The 23,990-nt window shown below is 40.3% G+C and overlaps 1 protein-coding gene across 1 annotated transcript in view; it reads right to left on the bottom strand.

Moving 5' to 3' along the window:
• The window catches only part of GRID2 (glutamate ionotropic receptor delta type subunit 2), a 662,777-nt gene that overhangs the window by 62,792 nt on the left and 575,995 nt on the right, over window positions 1-23,990 (bottom strand). The window contains exon 14 of the mRNA XM_056490497.1: window positions 535-701. Coding sequence (XP_056346472.1) covers window positions 535-701 — 167 coding nt within the window. The remainder of the gene's footprint in view (window positions 1-534; window positions 702-23,990) is intronic.

Below are 23,990 nucleotides of genomic sequence, written 5' to 3'. Positions count from 1 at the left end.
TAATTTAGTATTTCCGATCCTAATAGAAACACAGTACCAGTAGCATGTCTAGAGATGTCACTTTTGTAACCCAAGAGATTGATTAGTATGGGGATAAACACCTATGCTTTTGGGGGCTAATAGGAGTCTTTCCACAAAAACATCAAATGTTCTTGTTCATCCCCTTTAGTTTTCCCATCAGTGTCCAAATTCACTTTCTTTTTCAGCTTCTGTATAGGAAGGGTTGAGTTTTGGTGACTCTCTATAACAAATGAAGCAACTCTTTCCTCATTTTCCTGCTAATGAAGTTGAGTTTTTCTCATTAATGTTTTTCAAAAGAAACAAGAACAATTCAAATAAGAATAACACAAAAAGTATTTTTAATGCAGTTTCCAGAAAAGTGAGTAATTCAATGTCTGGGAGAAAAACGAACGCGTACGCGAGGAATGAAGCGGATCGCGAACACAAGATGTTTCTCCTTCGCCGAAAATTAAACGAAAAGAAGGGTTCAGAGGTGAGAGAAACCATTCCTCAGCACCTAGAGCAAAGGCTTACCTCTGTGAGAAGACGTCTCGGTAGGGGCTGCCGTGCTGCAGGGCGATCCCGTATCCCCTGTCGGCGACCGTGTTCCCCACCGTGTAGAAGGAGCACTCCGCGTCGTTGATGGCCACGTACTCCAGCACTGCTGCGTCCCACACAAAGGCGTAGTTCCCGTGCTTCACCTGTGCCAAGCAGAGGGAAAGCTCAGCTGCGGGCTGCCAAGGCCAGAGGGAGGTCAGTGCACCTGGGAATGGAGCACTTGCTCGTTAAAGGAATGAGGTTTTGGTGCCCGAACTGCTGCCAGCACCTTTGGTGCCCATACACTGAAGGGCTTGGGCTGAGCACCTCGGCTGGAGCTGAAGAAATGTGACCTGGAAACAACATGCCACCAGTGACACAGTGCCATGGAGGAAATATGGACTGTGTCTTCTCAGTCAACAAGGGAACCACGCTCCCTCCCCCAACACTAAATTCCACAGGAAATCCCCCATCCTCCCTTGAGCTGTAAAAATAACCAGTTGGAGGCAGGGTAGGTATTCCCATTGGGAGAAGCATGGCAGGGCAGACATGGCTATCCAGAGGGAAGGCCACCATTCAGGATGGTCTACATTTCACTCATGCTTCAAGATGTGACACACTTCACAAAGACCCATTTGTCTTATGGGTTCTGTGGGCAAGATCACACCAAGTAGGTCTTTTGGGATTACTTCTCTCAGCATGAGGCATTTTCACATATCTTCAAAGATTTTCACAGAACAACATCATGTAAGCAATTTTAACTGTTTGACTAAGATAAATCCAACCAGATCATGACACTGAAAAAGCTTTTAAAGTAACATTTCCCCATCCATTCACATTTGAAACAAATCCAGATTTAAAAATAATTAAAAATGCATGATATATACAAAATTTAGGCTTTTATTCAGGAGCAAGCCTTTAATAGCAGGAACTCAGTCTATACAAATCAATTAATTTCTTCTTTCCAGATATATCCTGTTTTTCTGAAAAAACAGTAATCTCTAGGTGCTCTAGCAGACCCAGATCTTTTGCTGGTTCTTTGGTCTCTATGTCAGACCTGAAGAATCCCTCTGCTTTTTCTCCTGCCCCTCTGCTTGGCTTCATTTAGCTTTTTCCCTGTGCTGTATTAGGCAACTAAGCTGTAAAACTAGGCTGACTCCATTGACTTTGTACATCTAATGGGAATAAATACGTGACAGCTAAGTGAAAAGTAAACAAAACACAAAAAGGCCATGTGGGGCCAGGCAATCCAGAGAGAATTCAAAACCAAGTCAGCATATCAAAGTAAGCAATGTCAGTACATCATTTAGATTAGGCTTTGACAATGTAGATTATGTTTTTAAAGACTGTTTACATATAAAAGTTACTGAAGCAAGCCACACCGTCTGCTTGCTCACAAGATGTAGTGCACAAGGAACGATTGCATTTGGGACACATTCCTTTCTACTGCAGGCCTGGCAAGGGAATATTTCCTATTTCCATCTGTAGGCATGGCAGGGGGAGAATTTGTGCAGATTTTGGAGCAGAAAGGCAGCCATATTATCTGTGGACTCCACAGGACTTGCAGGATAAAGAAAATTCTTTTCAAAGTGCACACACACAGAGTGCAGGACTGGGCTAGTTTTAATCTTCAGGCTCTGGAAATTGTCAAGAATATTTTTTCTCTCTTCCCAGTGGAGTTTTAGGTATATCTAAACAGGCAGGGAATAGAGGATAGAAGTGAATTTGCAGTTAAAAAACAATACAACTTGTATGCTTGTCCTATAGGTTCTGCTGCTCACAGAGCTCTTCCTAGCATGGGTTGTTCTGATCTTCCTACAAGCACCACTTGAGTAAGAAATAGCATGACTGAGAAAAAAGCCCTTCCTTGGAGAATTTAACAGGATAATGACTCAGCCTGAAAAAGGATCATGGTGTGCAGAGAGCAAGGGGGAGAAATAGGAGACAAAAGCAGAGGATCAGAAGTGGGCAAATGAATCCTGAAAAGGATCAGATAGACTTTCTGAACAAAAGAATTTAGGAAAAGTGGGGTTCAAAACCCAAGTAATTTTACATGTGGGACATAACCTTTGAGGTGATGGAAAGAGCAGAGGGTTATGTTTTGACACCTGCTTTTGTCCTAACCTGCTTTTTTATCATCCTAGTGCATTGAATTCACCTAAGTGCTTGTAAGGAGACTTATTAGCTGCTCAGCTGGTCGGGAAAAATTCACTTGATTTAGCTGCCTTGCTGTAAAACAACTCACAAAGAGAATATATAAAAGTGGTAAAAGCACTTACTGTCAATAATATCTGTGATGAAATGGTATGTATAAGATCCTCAGAGCAGAGCTGATAATATCACAGTTCAGGTTCCCATGAAGATATTACTTTTCATAGATAAGATCACAGTGAGCCTCAGTTAGAGTGCATGGGGCACAAAAGAGATTGAAGAGCCAGAAGGGATCATTCCCATCACCTACCTTCAACACATGATTGCTCCATGCATTAAAATACATCTTTTTAGCACCTTTGCCCTATTCACTTACAAATCTGAGGAATTCAAAACCATGGAGCAAACCTCAGTTGTCATGCTTGCAATCCTTATTCTTACTACCCATTTTTTATATGTAACTTTCTTATGTCATTCCTAGGTATTTTTGCTCTGCAGTTTTAAATACACACTCACACTTTGGGGCTGACATCTTTCAATTATTGATGGATCTTTCTGTTACTTAGCTGAGCTGGATATAGCTTTCTTTAATCTCTCCTTGCAAATCTATCAGTTTGGCCCTCCCATTAGCAGTGACACTACTTTTGAACTGTCTCCAATCCTTAATTTTTATGCATGGGAGAAACACCTGTTTCACTAAAAGAGAATCAGTTATCTGCCAGCTCTGGACTATAGGATTTCCTTTCTAGCATACTCTTCTTCTGAGAATCGGTCTAAACTCCTTGTCCAGGGTTCTTTCACACAGCTCAAGACTGATTTTAGCTTAAAGGACTAAGAATAAAATTTTGCTAGGGTATAGAGTACCTGGAACACTGCTGATATTTCACAGATTTGCACCTACACTATGGAAAGAGGAGATGATGCTCTCTGTAAAATGCCAAGGGAATTTCAGAACAAACTGCCAATTAAAAACTTTTATCCTTCTGTCTCTCCCTCTTATCATGGGAAGCATGTATTTTGCAGCTCTTCAATAGCTATGCAGAAGATTTCTACTTTGGGCCTCAAAATCAACAGCAAAAATTCCAGCTCCAGTATTATGAGAAAAAATTAAGGAACTACACTCAGCCAATTATGGGAGCTAAATGAAAGCAGAATCTCCTTGGAAAAATAATTGATCCTTGCAACACATGTAACTCACTACTCACAGAAGAACTGAATCATCTCCTCATCATTATATTGGCCTTTTGTGCAGAGTGAACAACATTTCAGGATGGTGGCAGATCTGGATGCTGCTCACACGTGGCCATGCAGCCCTGGATCACCAGGGAGGGGTTGTAGGAGGGCAGCACATCATCACTCTGCAGTGACCCCAGCTCTCCAGCCCACCAGGGCATGCAGAGCTGGCACTTCACTCTCCTTCCCTGTGGCTTCCTGCCTGTCACTGTGGCAGAGGCTAAAAGACTTTTCAAGTATCTGATATCTGTTGTTATAGGAGAAAAAAAAAAAACCAACAAAACCAGGCAAAATTGAAACTGCAAGCTGTTCATCAGGGTATTTTGAACTCATGCACTGCAGTGGTCATTAAGAGAAACTGGGAGGTGTGGTACCACACAGAAATGCTTGACCTGACTTCATGGTCCTGTGAGCACTTCCAAAGGAGGGACTGTAAGAAGGGTTGTTACACAGAACAGGAGTCATCAGCACATAGATTTCTATAGGGCTGTTCTATTTCTATTTTCTATCATTGAACACTTACAGAACTTTTCTTTGCTGAAGCCCTGTCAGCAGATATTAGCCAGAATTTATCCTGGATGATTCCACCAAAAACCAGCTGAGTTATAAGATGAAAACATTTAAAGCCATTACACTGTTGCATGAGCACATTTTTCATGCCAAGAGGGATGTGGATAGTATTTCTTGTTACAGCTAACCCACTCATGCATAGTAAGTTGAATAATGTATTTGTGTACAACTCTGGCATTCTAAAAGCACATTTCTAGGTCTAGCAAATGTTAAATTCCAGAAAAAATAATTGTAAGTAAACAACAGCCAATTGCTGCAATTATTCATACTTGTATTCTTGGATAATATCTTTTCTGTATTTTGAAGTCCTCTATAAAAGAAATACAAAGAATCCTCATGAAAGAAAAAAAATACACAATAGATTGCAGGTTAAAAAGAACTGGCAGTTATTTTTCCTGCAGACCTCTTTTAAATATTTCACATAAAATGTGTTGACTGTTAAAAAACACAATAGAAATCATAAAACCAGGAAATCTTAAGTTTAAACTAATTAAAAGTATGTTAATTTTCTAGAATTAAATCTGAAAATTATTAGATAATGTAAATGAAGCCCATTTTCTGAACACCCTGTGCCTACACCCCCGAGGCACAGTGGTGGTGCTTTTTCTACTCCTTTCCTTTTTCAGCCAGGTGCTGAACACCTTTCCCTGCCTATGAAGTTGTCAGCTGTAGTATTTGTTGTATTTTGGCCAAAAACAAGCAGCCTCCTCTGCAGCACAGCAGCAGCAGCTTCAGCCCTGACCTAAAGCTAATCAAAGACACTGATTAATTACCTGCTCCCTACAGCACTTTGAGGGTCCTGTTCTCCAAAATGGGCCATTCCACTGCAGTGGCTACACAGAGGAAAAAACCCCATCCATTGCTGCTAGCTAGACCTCTGCCCATCAGTGTGGAGGTGAGACTTTGGCATATACAAATACACAAATCAAGTTTTTTATACACTCTTGCCATGTTCAGCAAGTGTGCAGCAGCTACAGCCTGCAGAGGGTTGTGCTCCTCTCTACAAAACAGCCTTGCCAAGGCTGCTATTACACAAGGAATGAAGGAGAGGGGAGAAAATTGAATGAACATTTGCAAATAGATGAGTGAGAGCTGGTACAGGTGATATGAATATTGTACTCCAAAATAGGGAAAGGAAAAGATGAAACCTAAAGGTGGAAGCCTAAATCTAGATTTTAAGGTTGTCAGATGTTGGCAAACAGCTTGATGGTATTCAGAAGAGAGGGTTTTTTTTTCTAGCAGAAGGGAATGGAAACACTTTCCATAACCCTCTTGCAAGAGGCCAATGAAGTTGCTGTTTATCAGACTGCAGCAGAAGTCAGATCTACTTTCAGAAAAATTCTTATTTTCTAACTTGTTTTCCTCAGGGGACCAAGGTTTCAAGTCTTGGTTTTGTTCACAAAGCAAATCTAGCTGACTTCTATTTGGATCCCAGTGAAATAAACCCTTACATTTCAGCTTTGTTGAATAGACCCCACTGATTTACAAAAGTAAATCTTTCCCTACATCCTACAAGTACAATTTTGGCACTTCTTGCCTCACACTCTTGCAGGACAGCACGTGTGGCTGATCTGCATAACTTAAGAGTGAAATGCAGTCATGCAATCAGGGAATCTGAATCTGAAATCTGACTGACAGCTCTCTGCAGTACAAGACTGCAGCTGGGTTCCCATGGTGGTATTAGAGCACAGAATAAGCATATATATATATCTCTATATGTATATAGATGTGTATATATATATATATATATATATATATATATATATATGTATATATATTCAGTCATCAAGGCAACCAGCTACTACTATTATTACTACTACTACCACCTTTAACATGTAATTTTGCATTGTCTGTACAAAGTTATTTAAATTCAAGGGCCACTATTTGAAAAAAATGGACATGTATTCTTTGTACTTATCCAAACAGAAAGTGGGGAATAGTTTCTAAAAGCTTCACTGAGCCCAGGAGAAAACAGCAGCAGGAAAATGAAACACCTGGAAGCTTAGGGGAAGAAAGAAGAAGTTAGAAATCCCAGCCTGACCTCCTCTTCAGTTTATGAAGTTTATCTTTCATTCCAGTGCCATATCAGCCTGAATGGCATGTCTATTTGTTACACATGAAACTTAATCAGGAAAAGCATTAATTCTTCATATGCAACCTGCCTTCAGTTTCTTGAGAGAAGCCTCATGATCACATGTTCACTTGGTCCACTGGGCAGAACTCCTAATTCACCCAGAATAAGAATTACTCAGGTATGAGAGCTCTGTAATGAGAGGGGCAGCACAGTGTCAGAACTTTCCCAGTGCTCAGTGCCTTCACATTTTGTCATCATAATTAAAGGTATCTTGTAAGTTGACAAGAAAGAAAATAACAAGAGGATGGAAAGAGTGGAGGCCAATTGAAGGTGCATTTCTGAGAGTGGTGGGAGAACAGAGCCAGCTGCTTCTTCAGGTGCTCACAGCAAAGCACTGAAAACCCAGCAGATCATGCTGATCAATGGCATGCAGCTGAACCACAGGTTTGCTACAGCAAACATTAATTTCAGACAGAAGAGACACAGGAGGAAAAAAAATAAATCTCAGCAAAGCAGGTCTTTGAAAGGTAAGGAAGCAATATCTTTTTTATTATGCCAGCTTCTCACCTGTTTCTTGACAACTAAGTGCTGCAGATAGCATTGCATATTATTTTAAGGGTATCATTAGTGAAGGTCATATAGAGAAATTATATGAAAGCACTTCATAAAATTACATCTGTGGTAATCAAGTGGCAATCTCAAAAATGAGGCAAATTTAAACCAAATGTTGCTAAAGCTATTCCCCTCTTCTGATAAAATTAATATTTTTATGGCAATTAATTCCCAATAAAAGAACACTTAAATGAGGAAATGCACATGGGTCAATACTCTTCATTTGGGTAAAAAAAATTAATTTTGGATTAAAGTACCATGAAAGAGTTAAGCAGAGGTGAATACAGAAAAGCAGCATCCCTCTTTATATTAAATCAATCCAGTATGATGCTTCCTGAAGGATTCTTGTCCCCTTTCTTTAGAATAGAAGCCGAACTGCAATTCTTGGGCAGAATCCTTTTTCAAATATATGCTAACTGAATACCAACTGCAAGGAGAGCAAAATCATTAGAAGTCAAAAAACTACTCATCAAAACCATTCATCAGTTGAAAAAGAACTTTAACCACAAGAAAAACCTTTGCAAAACTACCAGTGATACTGAAAAATTCTTCAGTAAAAGCTCATTTGAAATAATACTTTCATTTTAGAAACTTATTTTAAAGAAACTGACTTATCTTTCAGTTTTTTATATTCCTTGTACATGAGGCCCTGACCACTTTCCTAGAGGTAATAGGATTCAAGATGTCCCACTACTCACACAAAAGAATTTAACTATCTTCTTTAGAACCATTGTATTCTTCTCCTTTTGATAAGCATCTCCTGCCCAGATATGGAAGGAGCCAGCTTGGTCGAGACACAGTACCTGGAAGCTTCAAAAGAAAAGCTTCCCAACCCCTCTTTTTCCCCTCTCTGCAATTACACTGCACAGCAATTCTGCATGTTTCCCCTCATTGTGCTAACCTGCAGGAGACAGGAAGCACAAACTGCTGGCCAAGCTTGGGCTGCAGCGTGCAGGAACAGGTTTGCATCCTGCAGCTCAGGGCTTCCACATCAGTTTGCTTGCATACAGACTTTGGTTCCCTCAAAAGCCCTCTCTTCCTCTGCAAAAACTGAATGAAGCCACTTCTCTTCTCTGGCAGTGAGTCTTCCCCCTAACTGCAGCAGGTCATGTAACCGTGGGAAGAAGGAAACTGAGATTTGTCCCCTTTCAGCAACATCTGGCATTCTCTCAGAGCTCAACAAAGGCTGCCATAGGGTGTCTCTAAGCATCTATTTTGGAAGACTATAAATCCAGGCTGCAGCACAGTGTGGTTCTTAATGCCACCACACCATTCCTTGTCACTGGCTGGTCAGGTCTTTGGATACCCCACTGCTGAATGCATTTTGATTCTTGCAAGGTGTTTTGAACCCACTGGAAATGAGAACATTACAGATTTGAGCTATGAAGGTTTTCTCTTTCTTTTGCAGTTTAGGACCCATGGAAGGCATCAGGAGCTGTGGCAGGGGGAAGACCAGTGCAGTCACAGTTTTTAGTCAGCTCAGGCTGCATTCTTGCTGTAACCATGAAGACAACTGAGAAGATGACACAACAGAACAACTTGTGACACAAACTGCCTCTAAGTTTTGAAGCTAGCTCCTGTCTCTGCTGCCCTGCCTGCAGCCAGCCTACAAGCCCATGCCTGCAGTCACAAACTAGGAAGTCAAACCCCTCACACAAAACAGTGTAAACACCTTACTTGAGTGAATGAAATAATTTCATTAGTTAGCACCAAACTGTGACAAAGGAAATTGAGCAACACATGCAATAGCATCATAAAATGATGAACTCAATATTGTAGCACTTCATCCAATGTGTAGCTGGTATCATCCAGCATCTGGGCAGGGATGGCTTGAAAAGGGCCAACGCCTTGTCAGGAAATATATTCTCATCAGTGTTGTCTTATTTATTTCACTGACAAACAAGTCTATGTCTATGTCTATGTCTATGTCTATGTCTATGTCTATGTCTATGTATGTCTATGTCTATGTCTATGTCTATGTCTGTCTATGTCTATGTCTGTCTATGTGAAGAATGAAAATCTAAACTGCTGTTGCTTGCTAGTTACATTTATACCACAACCTAACTTAAAAATAACTTCTCTTGCAGGACTCTCCCTTGAGAAGGACAGTGTGTTGGACACATATATACTAAATGCAGGGAAGAACTGCAGTTTTTCTTTGGATTTCAAAAATTTGATACTGCATTGCACAGGAATACCTGAGCTGCCAGCACAGTGGCAAGGGTGGAGAATTGCCTTAACTGACTGCAAAAGCAGAAAAATAATTTACTTGCCCAGTTCTATATTGTTGGCATGCTCCTTGTTCCTTCAGCATGGATTTTTAAGTGGAAAATGATGAACACGAATTTTTTCTTCACTTGTTAAGGGATACTAAAGGGTGCTACACAGCTCTGGCACACTGGTGATAAGTGCCTGACCATATTTTCAGGAAAAGCAGCTGCATGCCTGCATCTGTACAAACAGCCTTGCAGCTGTGCAGTGCTCTGGGTGCAGATACAGCTCTATTAAAACATCACACTGCACACATGTGGGCTCTTCTTCTGAAAATACCATCCCTTCAGACACAAAGGGAAAATATATTTCCTACAAAGCAACATCCATGTCAAGTCTAATCTAGTATCATTGTTGCTACATCGTTCATGTTAAATTTTAGGAAAAACTTTAATTCACAAGATGTATATAAGAAAGCAGAGTAAATACAATGCCAGAAAAATATATCCCCTTTATCTTATGGATGACATATCTATGAAGAGCATATTATATTGCAGCTGAAGAAGATAAAACCACAGTAATATTTTCTCTTGTCTCTTTTAAAATTTCTTTTGAGATGCTTTTATTCCTTTTTGTCATATTTCAAATTATTTGGAGCTGAACAGTGCAAGTACAATGGGAATCTGAGGCTCAGGGCAGGAATCTACATTTGGCAGCTGGTGAATAACTAACAGTCAGCTTACTCTGTACACACATGGGGCACACACCAGAACTTAGGTCTAGCAATGTATGAGCTGAATGAATGAGGTAAATCACAGATTATAAAAATATGACAACAGCATAATAAAATAATAAAGAAATTCACCAATTTAGAATAACATGATGAAGGTGAGATCAAAACTGCAGTTAAAAAATTTACACAAGACTTGTCATGAGGTGTTAGAAATTCCTCATAACTTAAAAATTTTATGGAGTAGTAAGAAGTAAAATGAACTAGAAGCTGTATAGAAAGTGTGCAATGTAAGTCCTGAAAGGATACAGAACAATCTGATGCAGTATCAGTCCTAAAGTGTACCATGAGAAACTCTATGGGGACTGAAGAAACTCCACCAGGCCTTGGACTACTATTAGATAGAAATTAAAAACAAACCTTCTGTAAGCTTCTCTGTTATTTGGTTGAGATTTGTCTTCCTTCAGCCAGGAATGGATCTGGATGTGATACAGTGTTATGTCAAATAATTGTTGCTGTCATGAGATTTTCCCTTTGCAACTCTGTTCACAAGAGTGAACAGCCAAGCCAGCTTCCAATTGGTGTATGGAAATACAAATTGAGCTGAAATCTATCACTGACTGTTTTCAGTGGATGCCAAATTTGAGCTGAAGATTTTTCATGTTGGATACAGGGAGAAATTAACTTTGAAGATATGAGAAAGGGTGTGAGATAAAGACAAAATCTTTCATGGGATATTTGAAGAAGGTGGAGAAGCCAGCTGATTAGAGGCTGAATTGGGCAATGCAAGATCTTGAAAAGCAGGATGCTAGTTTGGGAAGAGAGAGGTATAGGAAGAAGCATAGCAAAATCCATCAGATACAACAAATTTATGTGATCTTTAGCTACATGCTGATATTTCCACTCTACTAAACTTCATTTAAATTTTCCAAAATCACTATAGCATCTAAAAAGGTGGGGAGACCCTCAACACCACACATGAGAGGGTGTATTCAGAAACTCTAACTTAAGATTGGTATTGGCATCTCTCAAAAGACAAAATAATACCCTGAGTATTTTCCACAACTGTTTTAATTCACAAACATATGCTATATGTCATTATATTAGCCAGAATTTTGGTATGAGCTCTTCTGAATTACTTCTGGGTTTGCCTAGTTTGATTCTCTTCTGAAATCTCATATTTTTCTGCTGTCTTTGCTGTGTTCCATCTGCTGCTCACTTTGTTATATCTGAAACGATTTAATGATCACTCTAATCAAATATAAGACACTGTTTAAAGAAAACCAGCTCCTTCATTTAGCTTTCAGCACAGCCATAGCATAATCAAAGATGTTCAGTTTGATAATAGCATAATCTGAAGGACTAGGAGCACTTTGCAAACATTCATTAACAACACTCACATTTTCCTTTTGTGAGGAAACATCCCAGATTTTGCTGTTTACACCTGCTCAGTGTGCACCTACATTGGTGTGTGCTGCCTCCTGACCATGCTGTGAAACACAGCATTTGGACTCCAAGAGATTCATACAAAAACACGAGTGACTTGGGAAAAATTCTAGAACTTGAGGTCAAAATTTTGATTCTGAAGATGCTGCTGCTGATAACCACCTAATATTTTTCATGCCAAACTCTGCTTTTGAGCATGCAGTAAGTGTGGGCCTCCCCTCTATGAGGGATGAGCAGACTGGTGTCCTGTCTTGCAGGAATTCTCAGTGAAAGCCCATGAATGAGGTGACAGGGTACTTGTGCCAGACCAGCAGCTTTCAAGTGCACACTTGAATGTCACATAAAACATGACCTCAGAACTCCTGCCAGCTGTGAAACAAAATGTAAAGGTTTTTAAAATTGGGTTTGTCACATTTTTCTGATCACATGCAGTTTAGAAAGCCTGGCCATGCCATTTCTCCATGCTGCAGGACACAAAGTATTGGTTTTAGTGTCTTCCAGAGGTAACAAATTCAGACCATTTTGGACAAGATGTGTCCTGGCCACATATCTTATAATATCTTATAAAACAGAGTATTAAAGAACTGCATTCAGGACTGAATGGAAGATTGAACAGAAATTTAAAGGTTCCCTGGGAATTTGTATTAGAGAGAGTCAGGGACAAGACTCACTAATGGGAAGGTGCCATGTCCTAGATTTGTTTATTTACAGGGTGAGAATTCTTGTTAGAAAAGTATTTGTCTTTGTTTTGTCTGGGTTGGTTAATTTTCTTCATAGTAGCTAATATGGGCTTCGGATTTGTGCTGCAAACAGTGCAAGTAGCACAGGCATATTTTCATTATTGCTGAGCAGGGCTTGCACAGTGTCAAGGACTTTTCCACCACCCCACCAGCGAGGAGGCTGGAGGTGCACGAGGAGCTGGGAAGGGGCACAGCTGACCCAAGGATATGCCACACCATGGGACATCATGCTGGGCATATAGAGCCAGGGGAAGAAGGGGGGAACACTCAGAGTGATGGTGTTTGCCTTCCCAAGTACCTGCTACATGTGAGCCCTGCTTTCCTGGGGATGGCTGGTCACCTGCCTGCCTGTGGGAAGTGGTGAACAGATTCCATGTTTTGCTTTGGTTGCTTTTGTGGCTTTCTTTTTGCTTATTAAACTGTCTTTATCTCAAGCTATGAGTTTTCTCACTTTCACTCTGCTGGTTCTCCCCCACCCTGAAGGGAGGGGAAGTGACAGAGTGGCTGTGTAGGGCTGCAATGCCAGCTGGGGTTAAACCATGGCTGCATTACAAGGAAATCCTGCTCTGAGGTCAGAGAGATAAAACAACACAATCTTCTAGCCTTTGATTGATGCTATGACCAGAACCCTTACAGACTTTTATAATACAGCTGCTTATCTTCTGGGTTTTTCATTACAGATGCATTGTGTTTTCCACCCATCTTGATACAGCCCCTGGGATTGATATCTCTCTCTCTCTCTTACATTCAGCAGGGAATGGGCTCTGTTTTATTTGATTAAATAGCCCTTCTGCAAACAGCCATAAGCACCAATCAGCCCCCATGCAGCAGAAAAGCTTTAGAGCTGGGAATAGTAAACAACTCTCTCCTGCCTTTGTAATTCAGGAAGGGAGTTGTGCAGTCTATCTAGAGCAGTTATTTCATGCAAAATAATAGAAGAATGATATGTGATTACAGCCTGGTTAAAATGCTTCTTAAAATACTCCACATAGCTCTTTAATCCTCTCCTCCCATAGCTTGGCTCTTGAAAAAAAGCTCATTTATTGCAGTCACATTTTCAAACTGGACAACTCTGCCACTTAATTCATATGCAAAGAGACATAAACTGCTTGATGGCAATTTAACTAAAGAGAATAAATGCTGGGAAAAACCCAATTATAACTACTTCTCAGCCTAAGGATACATTCTCCTTATTTAACAGAAGAGGTTTAGCTTTATTTTTAGTTGACACACTTCAGGAAAGCCCCCTTGCCCAGCTGGCAATAGGGACAGAAAAGCAAAGCACCCCCAAGAGCCTCTGTTCACATCATGACACCAGACCATGGTGCAGCCTGGCAACTTGTGCAGAGGAGACTTTCTGCTTACTGTAATTATCCTTTAAAGAAATAACCTCCTACATCCCAATGTCAGGATTTTGTTGGCATGAGTGTGGTTTAATCCCACAAAAGTTAATCATAGGTTCTGGCAGTTGCTTTTGTATGACAGCTGTCCAGTTTGACCACCTGATCTGCTTCAAACTGGCCCTTTCTACTCTCTCCTTCCTTAAACACAACATAATTTTTTCCCCTCCTAACACTGTGAATAATGAACAAGTTGAACTGATTGAAATAAATCAATAAAATTATATATTCAGACAAAATGCAGTTTTACTAGAATATTTCCCACTATATATATTGAAATGACTGTCGAAAAGCAGCCAGCAGCAAAAGTCTGCTCAGTCTCTTGTCTCCCAGACCAGACCTGTTTTCAGATTAGGTATTGGAGATCTCTCTGGCTGTAAAACTTCTGTGTGCAACCAAATGCATACAGGTATTTAGAAGCACAGACCTAGAGTTTGTAAAACAACTACCATTTTGGGGATGCATAGGGTTCCTCTTTTGTATTTGAAAAATTACACTTTTTTGTGTTCTATTTCTCTCCATGGTATCTTAAACTCCTGTTTTGAGACTAGGATGACTTTAAAGGCAATCATCTGTTTTAATTATATCTTCTGATACTTAGAGGCTTGAAACTTATACACATTAGATTTTCCCAAGTATTCTGCTAGTGCTTTTTAGCTTGCAACTTAATTTTCCTGTGCCATTCTTATTGTTCCACTACCATGTAGTTGCCTACCAATATGTTTATTAATGTTTTGACTATTCGTGGATGATATTGAAAAAAGTGCTGTTGGAGCAGATGCAGTCTGTCCTCATCTATCCACTTTTACTTTTCTATGACTTCCAGCTGTAAGAGTATTAGAAGGAAAAAAATTGAAACATTTAATGAGGAACTGTTAAGTGTCTTACAGTGGAGAATTCCTACAGATCTACTCACTGCAATTGCATTTGCTGGTCTTTGAAACAGACTTTTGTTTGTTTAGTAACAAGTTGTTGATCAGAAATTACCTAAAGCTATCAAAACTGTTTTGTGAATGATTGGTTTAGCAGCTTCAAAAACATGAGACAAGATCCCTCTGCTACCTCTTATGTTCCTCTCATGATTTTAGACTTGCAGCCCCACAAAGTCATGCTTTAAGGCTGGAACAGAGGGGATGTATGAAATGCACTCTTTCTCACTATTTCTATTCATCTCTCTTTTCTGTTGCAAACAGCCTGACATTCAATCCCATCATTTGCATTTGTTAATGCATCACAAAGTATTTGGGCATTATTAAAATATGTTAATACATGAAAATGAGAGCTGGAAACATTTAAGCAAGCAAGTGAACACAGTACCAAGTTGTGTGCCTGGAGCAAGAGTGTGCTCTGCTGCCTCCCTCTATGGACCATGAGGCAGAGCCTGCATTTCCCTGCTCTGTGAGTGGTACATCCCCAGAGCAGCCCACCACGCCAGGAGCCTGCAGCTGGGCTTCAAAGTGACAGCCAGAGCTTGGGAATGCTCCAGCTGATTGCAAAGGGAAACCTTTGCTCAGATCAAGGGAGGAACGCTGCAAACCCACGGAGACAACAAAGGGGATGTGTAACTCTGCTGAGAGGTGAAGGGTGGGAAGAAGAAAGGAATTAGAGAGCTGGAGATGCTGTTATCCAAACAGAAGGGACAAGGGGTCAAAAAGCAGGCAAATGAAAAAGTAAGAGGGAGGAAACTAAGTGAAGTGAGAATTCAGAAGGAAAAGAACAAGCAGAGGTTGCCTGAGTGCGTAGGAGTCTGTGCAGTCCCCAGACACTCTTGGGAGGGTGGTGTTATTAATCTTCATGAACCTAGAAATGTTACAGAACCTCTGCAGGAAAAGCTCTGTGTTAATGGAGATAAAATGGAGTAATAAGACCTCACAGGACCAGAATAACAGATGCCTGATAACTTATGTGTCCCCTGTAGCCAAGCAGGAGTGCTCCAAATACCAAACTACTCTTCTTTGTCAGGCGTTTTGTAGAGTTTTTCTTTCTTGGGATAACAAGAATGCAAAGTGACGTAGCAATTTCTGACAGAAATTTTCCACTGCTGCTTTTTGAAAAGGGATCTGGAACTAGATTTAGGCACAAAAGAAAATATGTGGTTGTTCAACTGCAGAAATTCAAATCTTCTGTGAGCCTCCCATAGGAAAATGTCTGCAAGAAGTAAAAGAATAACTTCAAGTAGGACATTTTGCTCATCCCAAGCTTTGCTTCCCTGCAGGTTGCACAGACACAACCCATGTCTGATGTAACCAGACTAGGAAAACATGCCTGGGAGTTTGTACCTTCCATCAGGAGTCCCTCTGGTTTAATAAAAGCAATGTACATGCTACTCAAAAATCCAGAGAAGGGAATATCCCTCCACAAGCTGCTGACGCAGGAGGATTTTCACTGCACTGAGGCACCTCAGCACAGCTTGCTCATCCCTCATCATACAGTTTTTGGTCATTTAAAGCTGCTGGTCATAACCCTTTTTGCCAAGGCAATGCCATAGGTTGAGGAGCCTGGGAAGGTAGCATATAAAATTTTAGCAAGAGTATTAGAGGTATATTTATGGATTGGAAAAAGTTACAAGCATTTATTATCTAGCAAAAGTTTCCTTGCATTGCTTTTTCATTCTGTGTATCCAGCATGTTTTCACTGTAAGATGCCACACCAGAATCAGCATCACTCTAGCAGCAGGGCCCAAATAATAACTGAGACCTTTCAGAACTGACCCCTCAGTATCTTTCTGCCCCCAAGAATCTGCATCTCCCAAACCCTTCCTGGCCCCTGCAGCAGATAAACTTTGGTTTTAATTGAGAGAGCAACAAGCAGCAGAACTTCCATTTTGCTACAAATATATCTGTGAAGACATTTCCAGTCTTGTGCTCTTTAATAAATCTGTGTGTTACTCAGGAGATGGTTTGTAACAGCACCCAGGAGAGCTGTTTCTCTTTCAGACCTCTCCCATGCTAATGCATAATGAATGCACTCATCACCTCCTAAATACTCACAAACCTTTTCTTTTATAGAATATGACAACAGCATTGCTCTGTTAGAAGTAAATATGCACAAAACAAGCTATTCATTTGTAGGGGTGGGTCCAGCATCCTTTTCTGTTTATACCAGCCAACAGGGTGACCAGCTCAGAAAAATTAGGTAACAAATAATACCAGCAAAAGAAATTCCTGTGAGCATTACCCTGACATGCTCATGCTCAGCTTTTGCAACCACTGACTGAAAATGCACTCTTTTTCTTAAATTATTTCCTAATTGTCAGTTTTCTTACTCCCTGATACCTTCTGAATTTTTTGATCCTGTAAAAATCCCAGCTTCAGGACAGAACTCAGAATTTCTACAATTAATCACCTGCCAGTGCAAATGAAAGCTTATTTTGCTTTGTTATTTGCTAAGCATTTATGTTGCTTAGTTATTCAGAAATTTAAAGTCCGCCACATATATAATGCTTGGGATTACAGTGTTCAGATGTGATAGGGCCATGGAAACAAATGGGGATATTTACCAGTCTGGCAGCAATTCCCAAAGTGCTCAGTATGACAAAAAGGCACCAAAAGACACAAAGTCTTCACACAGGAAGCCACAAGCAGTTATTCCATATGTGGTGGTCAAGGTACACCCACCATCAGTGTGTTGTGTTCCCACCTTCCCTAACTATCAGTCACACCCAAACTTCTCCAGAAATAACAAAAAAACCCAACCAACCAAACCAACAACAAAACAAAAAACCAAACTCCTATTTGATATCTCAACAGCTGGAAACTGGGGGCTATTTCCCACACAATTAGTTCTACTAACACAGAAAAGTTCTGCTTTTTGCACGTGCCTGAGGATTATTTTAGAGCAAATGGGGGGCAGTGCACCCTGGGCCTGATGGTGGCAGCTGGCCCTACACTCCTACAGAGCTGTGCTCCTGCCATCAGGACAGGGACATTTTGCACATCAGTCCATCTTAATTAGCCCAGTTCTACATAAGAAGAGCATCCACTGAAATCTTCACTCAGAAAGGAATCAGTTTTCCTCTCTGGACTTTTTTTTCCATATAAAAAGGTGACTACAGGATTAGACACAGGCTTAGGTGTGAAATACTGAGCTTTGCATTGGCCATCAGGATGAAGGATGGGACCCATTCCTCCATCCCATGCTCACTCCTCAAAGGGCTGTCATCTGTCCTTTCTCCAGCTGAAAAGTCTGTACTCAGCTCTGCAAAATGCAGTTCTACAGGACTGAAGCAAAATTAGCTCCTCAGAGTGTATTTTGCTGTTTCTTATTTTTATTGCCATTTCTAGTCATGGAATATGATCTTGGTTTGGTAGGTACTGTACAAAATAAGCCACCAAGAAAAATAGGTTTCCATCTTAGGCACTCCTGTCCACTCTCCAGAGAACAAAATTGCCTGTCTACAACAGCAAAGAAAGAAATGTGGACACCTAAATTAGACACCTTACACATGATGAGGGTATATTTATAGCCATTGACAGATCAAGGTGAAGCAAGGTTTCAAGAGAGAATTATCTTTGAACAGAAGATGGGATATATCTGTGGGGAGAGCCCTAAATAACCAAGTTTTCAGGCAAACAAGCATCTGAAAACAAGCAGAAAACTTCAAGATTAGAAAACTGCCTCTGAGATTAATGGAATGATGTTGTTGTTAATCCATGAGAACATTCAAAAGAAACATGTGGCTGGCACCATTGAATCTGGAGAAATCGAGAAATAACAAGGAGAAATTGCCCAATAAAATCTTATTTTCCCCATATATTTTTACATTGTATCAGACTGTTAAGAACCTTTAGTTCCCATGCCCATCTTTTGAAATCAGGCTGTAGCTCTCCTTTGAGGATGAAGGCTGAAAGGTCAGGCACAGAGAGGCTGTTTTTTGAGAAATACTATTCATCTGATAATGGTGGTGTTCATTAATTTAGTTCATTCTGGGGCACAGCAGTTCTTTGGTTTCCCCCACATCCCATCTATGACAGTATTTAGATGATTATCATGTGTGTTCTTCTCTCCCCTCTGATTTGGCAGATATAAAATAAACCAAAGGCAGGGAAAGAGCATAAAGAACAACAAAACAGAGTTGCTCAGCTGATGGGTAGTGATCATAGCCCACCAGGGACCTGGTTTTCAAGTTTTTTGTTGGTGTAATAACAAAGGGGAGCATTAAGGAGTTTGAAGGAAAGACACAACTACAGTCTTGAGGGAAAACATACTTTACAGAAGGGCCCTTAGAGAAAGCATAAAGATATTTTGCTTGAAAAAGGAGTTATACTGGAAGCTCACACAAATGATTTCCAATTCAGAAATGAGAAAGCTGCAGGGAGAGTCAGAATTCACCATGAAAGGCCTTGAAAGTCAAGGCAACTTTTTTTTTTTTTCTTTTTTTTTTTTTTTTTTTTTTTTTTTAAACCCAGGAGCATTTTCAAGGAAACTAAATGCAAAGAGAATTCTTTATAGAGGCCCCAGAAAATAACAATGGAAGCTACTGAAGTGACAGGCTGGAGGTCATATGGGTAAATCATAGACATGGTATGGAAAGTAAATTGGCAAGACTTAACTGGACACACCAGCAACAGAAAGAAAATTTAAGATGATGACGTCAGCTTCTGTAGACTTTAGGCTGAACTAAGTTAGTGGTCAGACATGAACAGACAGCAGAGGAGAGCACACAAATTTTATTTCAGATGAAAGAAGCTCAGCTCAAGAGAAGTGAAACTTCAAGTTGTTTCAGGGGAGCCAATTTGTTCGGACTTAAGGGACAGGGATAAGCTACAGATAGAAAAGACTATGGTCCTGGATGTAGGATGGCTCACAAAAATTTCAGAACAGCTCTGGAAAATTCTCCAAAAACCCTGAGAGATGAGAGAGAGAGAAAGCAAAGACATTCTACCTTCTACATGGAAGGCAGAATGGCACAGCAGCACAGCAGGACAGCAGTCACTGTGGGGTTGTTAAAGTCACCTGGGTGTGCACTGACTGACCTTTGAACAGAGTCAGGAGTAACCTGGGTGGCATTTCAGGGAGGGCAAAAATGGTGAGGTACATCCAGTAGCATGTAAGATGAAACAGGAGAAGATGAACTCAGAAAAACCTTCCAGAAAACTTTGGAGACAAAAGGATTCAGCAATAGTTGGCTTGCTTAGTTTCTGAATGAACACATGTCCATGTAGATTCATTTTTTGATATGCAGGCTAACTCAAATTTTGAGTTACTTATTCTTTTGAATAAAGCCCAACTGCAGAAAATAACTTTTACAGATGTTCTACTCTAGATAAAACCTGTGAAAACTCTCTAGAAAGTCAAAGTTAGATCAGCCTTTATAACATACTCAGAAGTGTTGGTGAGAGAGAGCAAGCCTTTTGTTAAACATATCCTGAATTCTGAGAAAATGTGACGGCAGGAAAAGTTTTGCATTTATTTTTTAAAGCTATGCACAGAATCTGCTTCATGCTCTGTTAACTGTCACAGACCAGTTGTTGTACTTTCCAAACACACTGAGCTCCTGAGCTAACCCAGATAACTTTTAGCCTTTTGATAATGCCTGAAAGTAATGCCACACTGTGTTTGTAGTGCTTTCTGGGCAGGATTCTAATTTTTATCACTGCTGTAAGTTTTTTAAAGACCCAGATAGAGCAGTAAAGATACACAGAATTATAGGGGGAAAAAAAAAGCCACACCATCCATGAAAATACAAAGTAAGGGCAGTCAGTGCCTTTGCTATTGCAAGGCACCTGTAAGCTCCAAATCATGGGCTGTGCAGGAGACAGTAATTGCAAAATAAGCAAACTGCACCTTCAGCTGTGGGACTGAGCACATCAGAGTCTTAAGGGTCCTTGTGAACAATTTTACTCATAGAGCAGACACAGAACATCTCATCTGACCGAGAAGCATCAGCTCCAGAGCAGAGGGGAATCAGGGAACTGGCGTCTGGGTTGATAATTATCCCCCTAACCAACATCTGCACAGTGCAGTCACCAGCTGGGATACACTGGAGAGCTGTCCCAGCATCTTTATATGCTCTCACCTCTTCTGCTTCCTATCCCTGTCTTAGCCACTGCCAAACTGAATCATGGTGCACATCCAGTATCCCAAAGGTCTGTCTTGGTTCTCTTTTGCTTTCAGTGTCTTTTCATTCTGGCTCCATGGCCAGAAATGTTCACAATAAAGATGTGTGGGCTACCATACATTAACTAGATTTTTTTGTGGTGCAATCAGTGAATCTGCAACTAGAATGGCAATTCCAATGGCAAATTTGTGAGTGTATCAGGAAAATTAATTAATTCAGGAGGGGTTTTGGCCCATCAAGTCTTCGTGATGTTGCTACTGCTGTAAATAAATTAAACATACCCATGGTCAGTTATTAACAATTTGTTCTAGCACAGAATTGCAAATTGTTATTAATCCTTTCTTCCACATACAAATAACCTTAGCAGAGCTTTGTTATGGTCTATTCATAAATATTTTTACTATTACAGTATTTTCAGGAGGGTAAAAGTGACATACACAGTGCCCAGGGAAAAAAAGGCTCTCATGCTTCCACTGGCATTGCAACTAGGATCACAAGAAAATCCAGATCTCAAGACCAAATTCCTTCTGATACTGTGAGCAAGTCGACAAGGAAGTACTGTGAGCCTACAAGGAGTTTCTCTTAATGCACCATCCAGAAGCATTATTCCACCTGACAATAATTCACAAGTTTCCTAGCAGCTAAATATTTTGCAGATAGAGTTAAATAGACAGAAGAGGTTTCAAATGCATTCAGATTCTGCCTGGGAAAGGAATTTTCCACTCTGTACTACTGAGAAAAATGAAGAGGCTGTAGGCTATGGTGTCATGTTCAGAAGAACAAGGTGGGTAGGATAGGGCATTAGGCACTATTATACTCCAGGGAAGAAAGAGCAGACAGGGGCACAATAGAAGTGCTTCATTATATTTTAAATGGGAATAGTTCCAAGGATAGGAAAGCCTGTGGTGCTTGTAAAGGATTAAGCAGGGTAATGTGCTTTTTAAGAAGACATAAAGAGGTATGTAATGTGATATCTTTAAGCCTAAATGATTTTTCGTGGAGTCCTCAATGAATGTTTAAGCAGGCATGACTTGGGCCTCTGTAAATCCTCTCTGAATAAATAACTTCTGCAAAAATAGAGATTCCTAGGACAGAATGAGATGCATATTTCATAGCCTATGCAAAAAAAAAAAAAAAAAAAAAAAGAAAAAAAAAAAAAAAAAAGAAAACCAATTTGAGACACACGAAACATTTAGGAATAATAAAGAAAAAGGGAAGATAAAAGTGAATATTCTCCAGAATAATCCAGGCTTATACAAAAATACAGCTACCTCCCCATCCATTTTGATTTGACAGTATGGGAAGACAAACAACTGAGTGCTTCCCCACCTTAAATTCAGGCCTTCAACAGCTTTCTGCTGCCTTTTGAGAAAGGAAGAGACAATAAGTGGAAGAAAATAACTAAAGTGCCTGTGCTTTTCAGGCTGTCTCCTGTTTGAGGTATTTAAAACTGCTCTCTCTTCAGGGTAAATCTATCCAGCTGCTCTCTAGCTGGACCTGTGGTATTTATAGCTGCTCACTATGGATGGAACAGGAGCACACACAGTGATATGTATGCACCTGATTTATGAGGGGAACAGCACCAATAAATATCAAAACCTGAAAACTTACAATGGCATCATCTTTCCCATCTTATTTCTCTCGCCTGCCCTGCCCTCCTGCCAGGAAAAGCAGGTCAAAGCAGCAGAATGCCTGATTTAAAGTGGGACTGTGCAATCACTGTCATTTGGCTGCATTGTACTTGCACTCCCACAGGTGCCACTCCCCACAAAGACACTGGCACAGCAAGCAGGCAGCCCTGCTGAGTGAGGGGGTGAGGTGCTGAGTGACTCTGTGGTTGGCCCCTCTCCTCTCCCCCCTGTTTATATATACATTAGCATCAGGCTGCTACTCTCCTCACAATAACATAGTGCCAGCTCCACTTGGGGTTGTCAGAATAAAAGCAACACCAAACCAGAGAACTTTTAGGATTTGACAAAAATATTTTGGGAAGTGTCTTCTGCAAAGGCTCCTTGCAAACCTGATGAGGTGGTGCAGCAAGGGATGCTGTTAAAGATGGGAGTGTCCACTGCATCCCTGCACATGTGGTGGTCCCTCCTATCCCAATCCTTTAGGGTCATTGCTCAGCTGAGTGGAAATCCCTTCCTCTGTGCCTGTTTGGAGCACTCTTTGAGTCTCTGCTGTCTCACCTGTGATATGCCCAGTTAAATTCATTAAAGACCCTCAGGAGCATTATGAAACATATAAATAGGCCAAGGAGACTCATGAATTCTTTCTGATTTTTTTTTTTTTTTTTTCATTTTTTGAAATGTTTTACAGAGATTATAATCTCTGCTTTTTATCAGATACCTTTTAAAATATTAGTTTTCCTTGCCTAAGATTAGCTTTTCACATTACTTTCTTCATGTAGCTTTCTTCCTAAGCAAGCCAACTACAATTTCTCAAAAGCTTCTGGTGAACAGCAGCTGGCAAATAATCTTTTTCTGTGTCATTTCTTCCTGTAAACTGAAGGAAGGGGAGAAACTGTGCACCCACAGGTAGATATGTATGTTCATTGGAATCAGACCTAATACCTCTGATTTTTTAAAACTGGAGGATGACTGGCTTGCTCACTTGACACAACTTAATTTTTCAACATCATCATTTGCTTATTCCTGGGAAGAAAAAGCATAGGAAATTAAGAACTTGGGTATTTCTGGTTTTGTAGGTTTTAGGACAGCAACTGCCATGTTTCCAGGAATGAAAACTCAGTGACTGTAATCTGGAATTACCTGCCAGCAGGATGTGCCTGTTTGGTTTTTCAAGCTAAAAGCTTGTGAGAGAGCACAGCTGTGTTTGATGTACTCTGGTTTTTGATCCTTCTGAAACTCATTTCATAACTTAGGAAGGGAAACCAGAAGGAGGGAAGGTTCCTGGGTTTGGGGTTTTTTATATATACAAAAGGCAAATCCCAGCTTTATCAGCCACTTACAAACTGAGCTAAAATATGTTCTCTCAAAAAAAGCAATTTCCTCTAGCCAATAAATCTTCAGACCCTTTTTCCTTGCTCTTTCAGCTTATGACTTTATCTAAAAGGGTTTCAAAAGTGCAGTTCCCCAGGACCTCTCCTGCCTCTTCTTTTATGCTGTTTAGTCTTTCAGAGGAGAAAATATTATATTGGTTATCCACACGTTGGACTGGGGATTTTTAAAACTCCAAATAATCTTTTTTTTGTTATTTTTTAGTT

This window comes from Oenanthe melanoleuca, chromosome 4, assembly GCF_029582105.1.
Source record: "Oenanthe melanoleuca isolate GR-GAL-2019-014 chromosome 4, OMel1.0, whole genome shotgun sequence".
Lineage (NCBI taxonomy): Eukaryota > Metazoa > Chordata > Aves > Passeriformes > Muscicapidae > Oenanthe > Oenanthe melanoleuca.
Note: the sequence above shows the minus strand (reverse complement) of the source record. Positions and strands in the feature narration are given on the sequence as shown.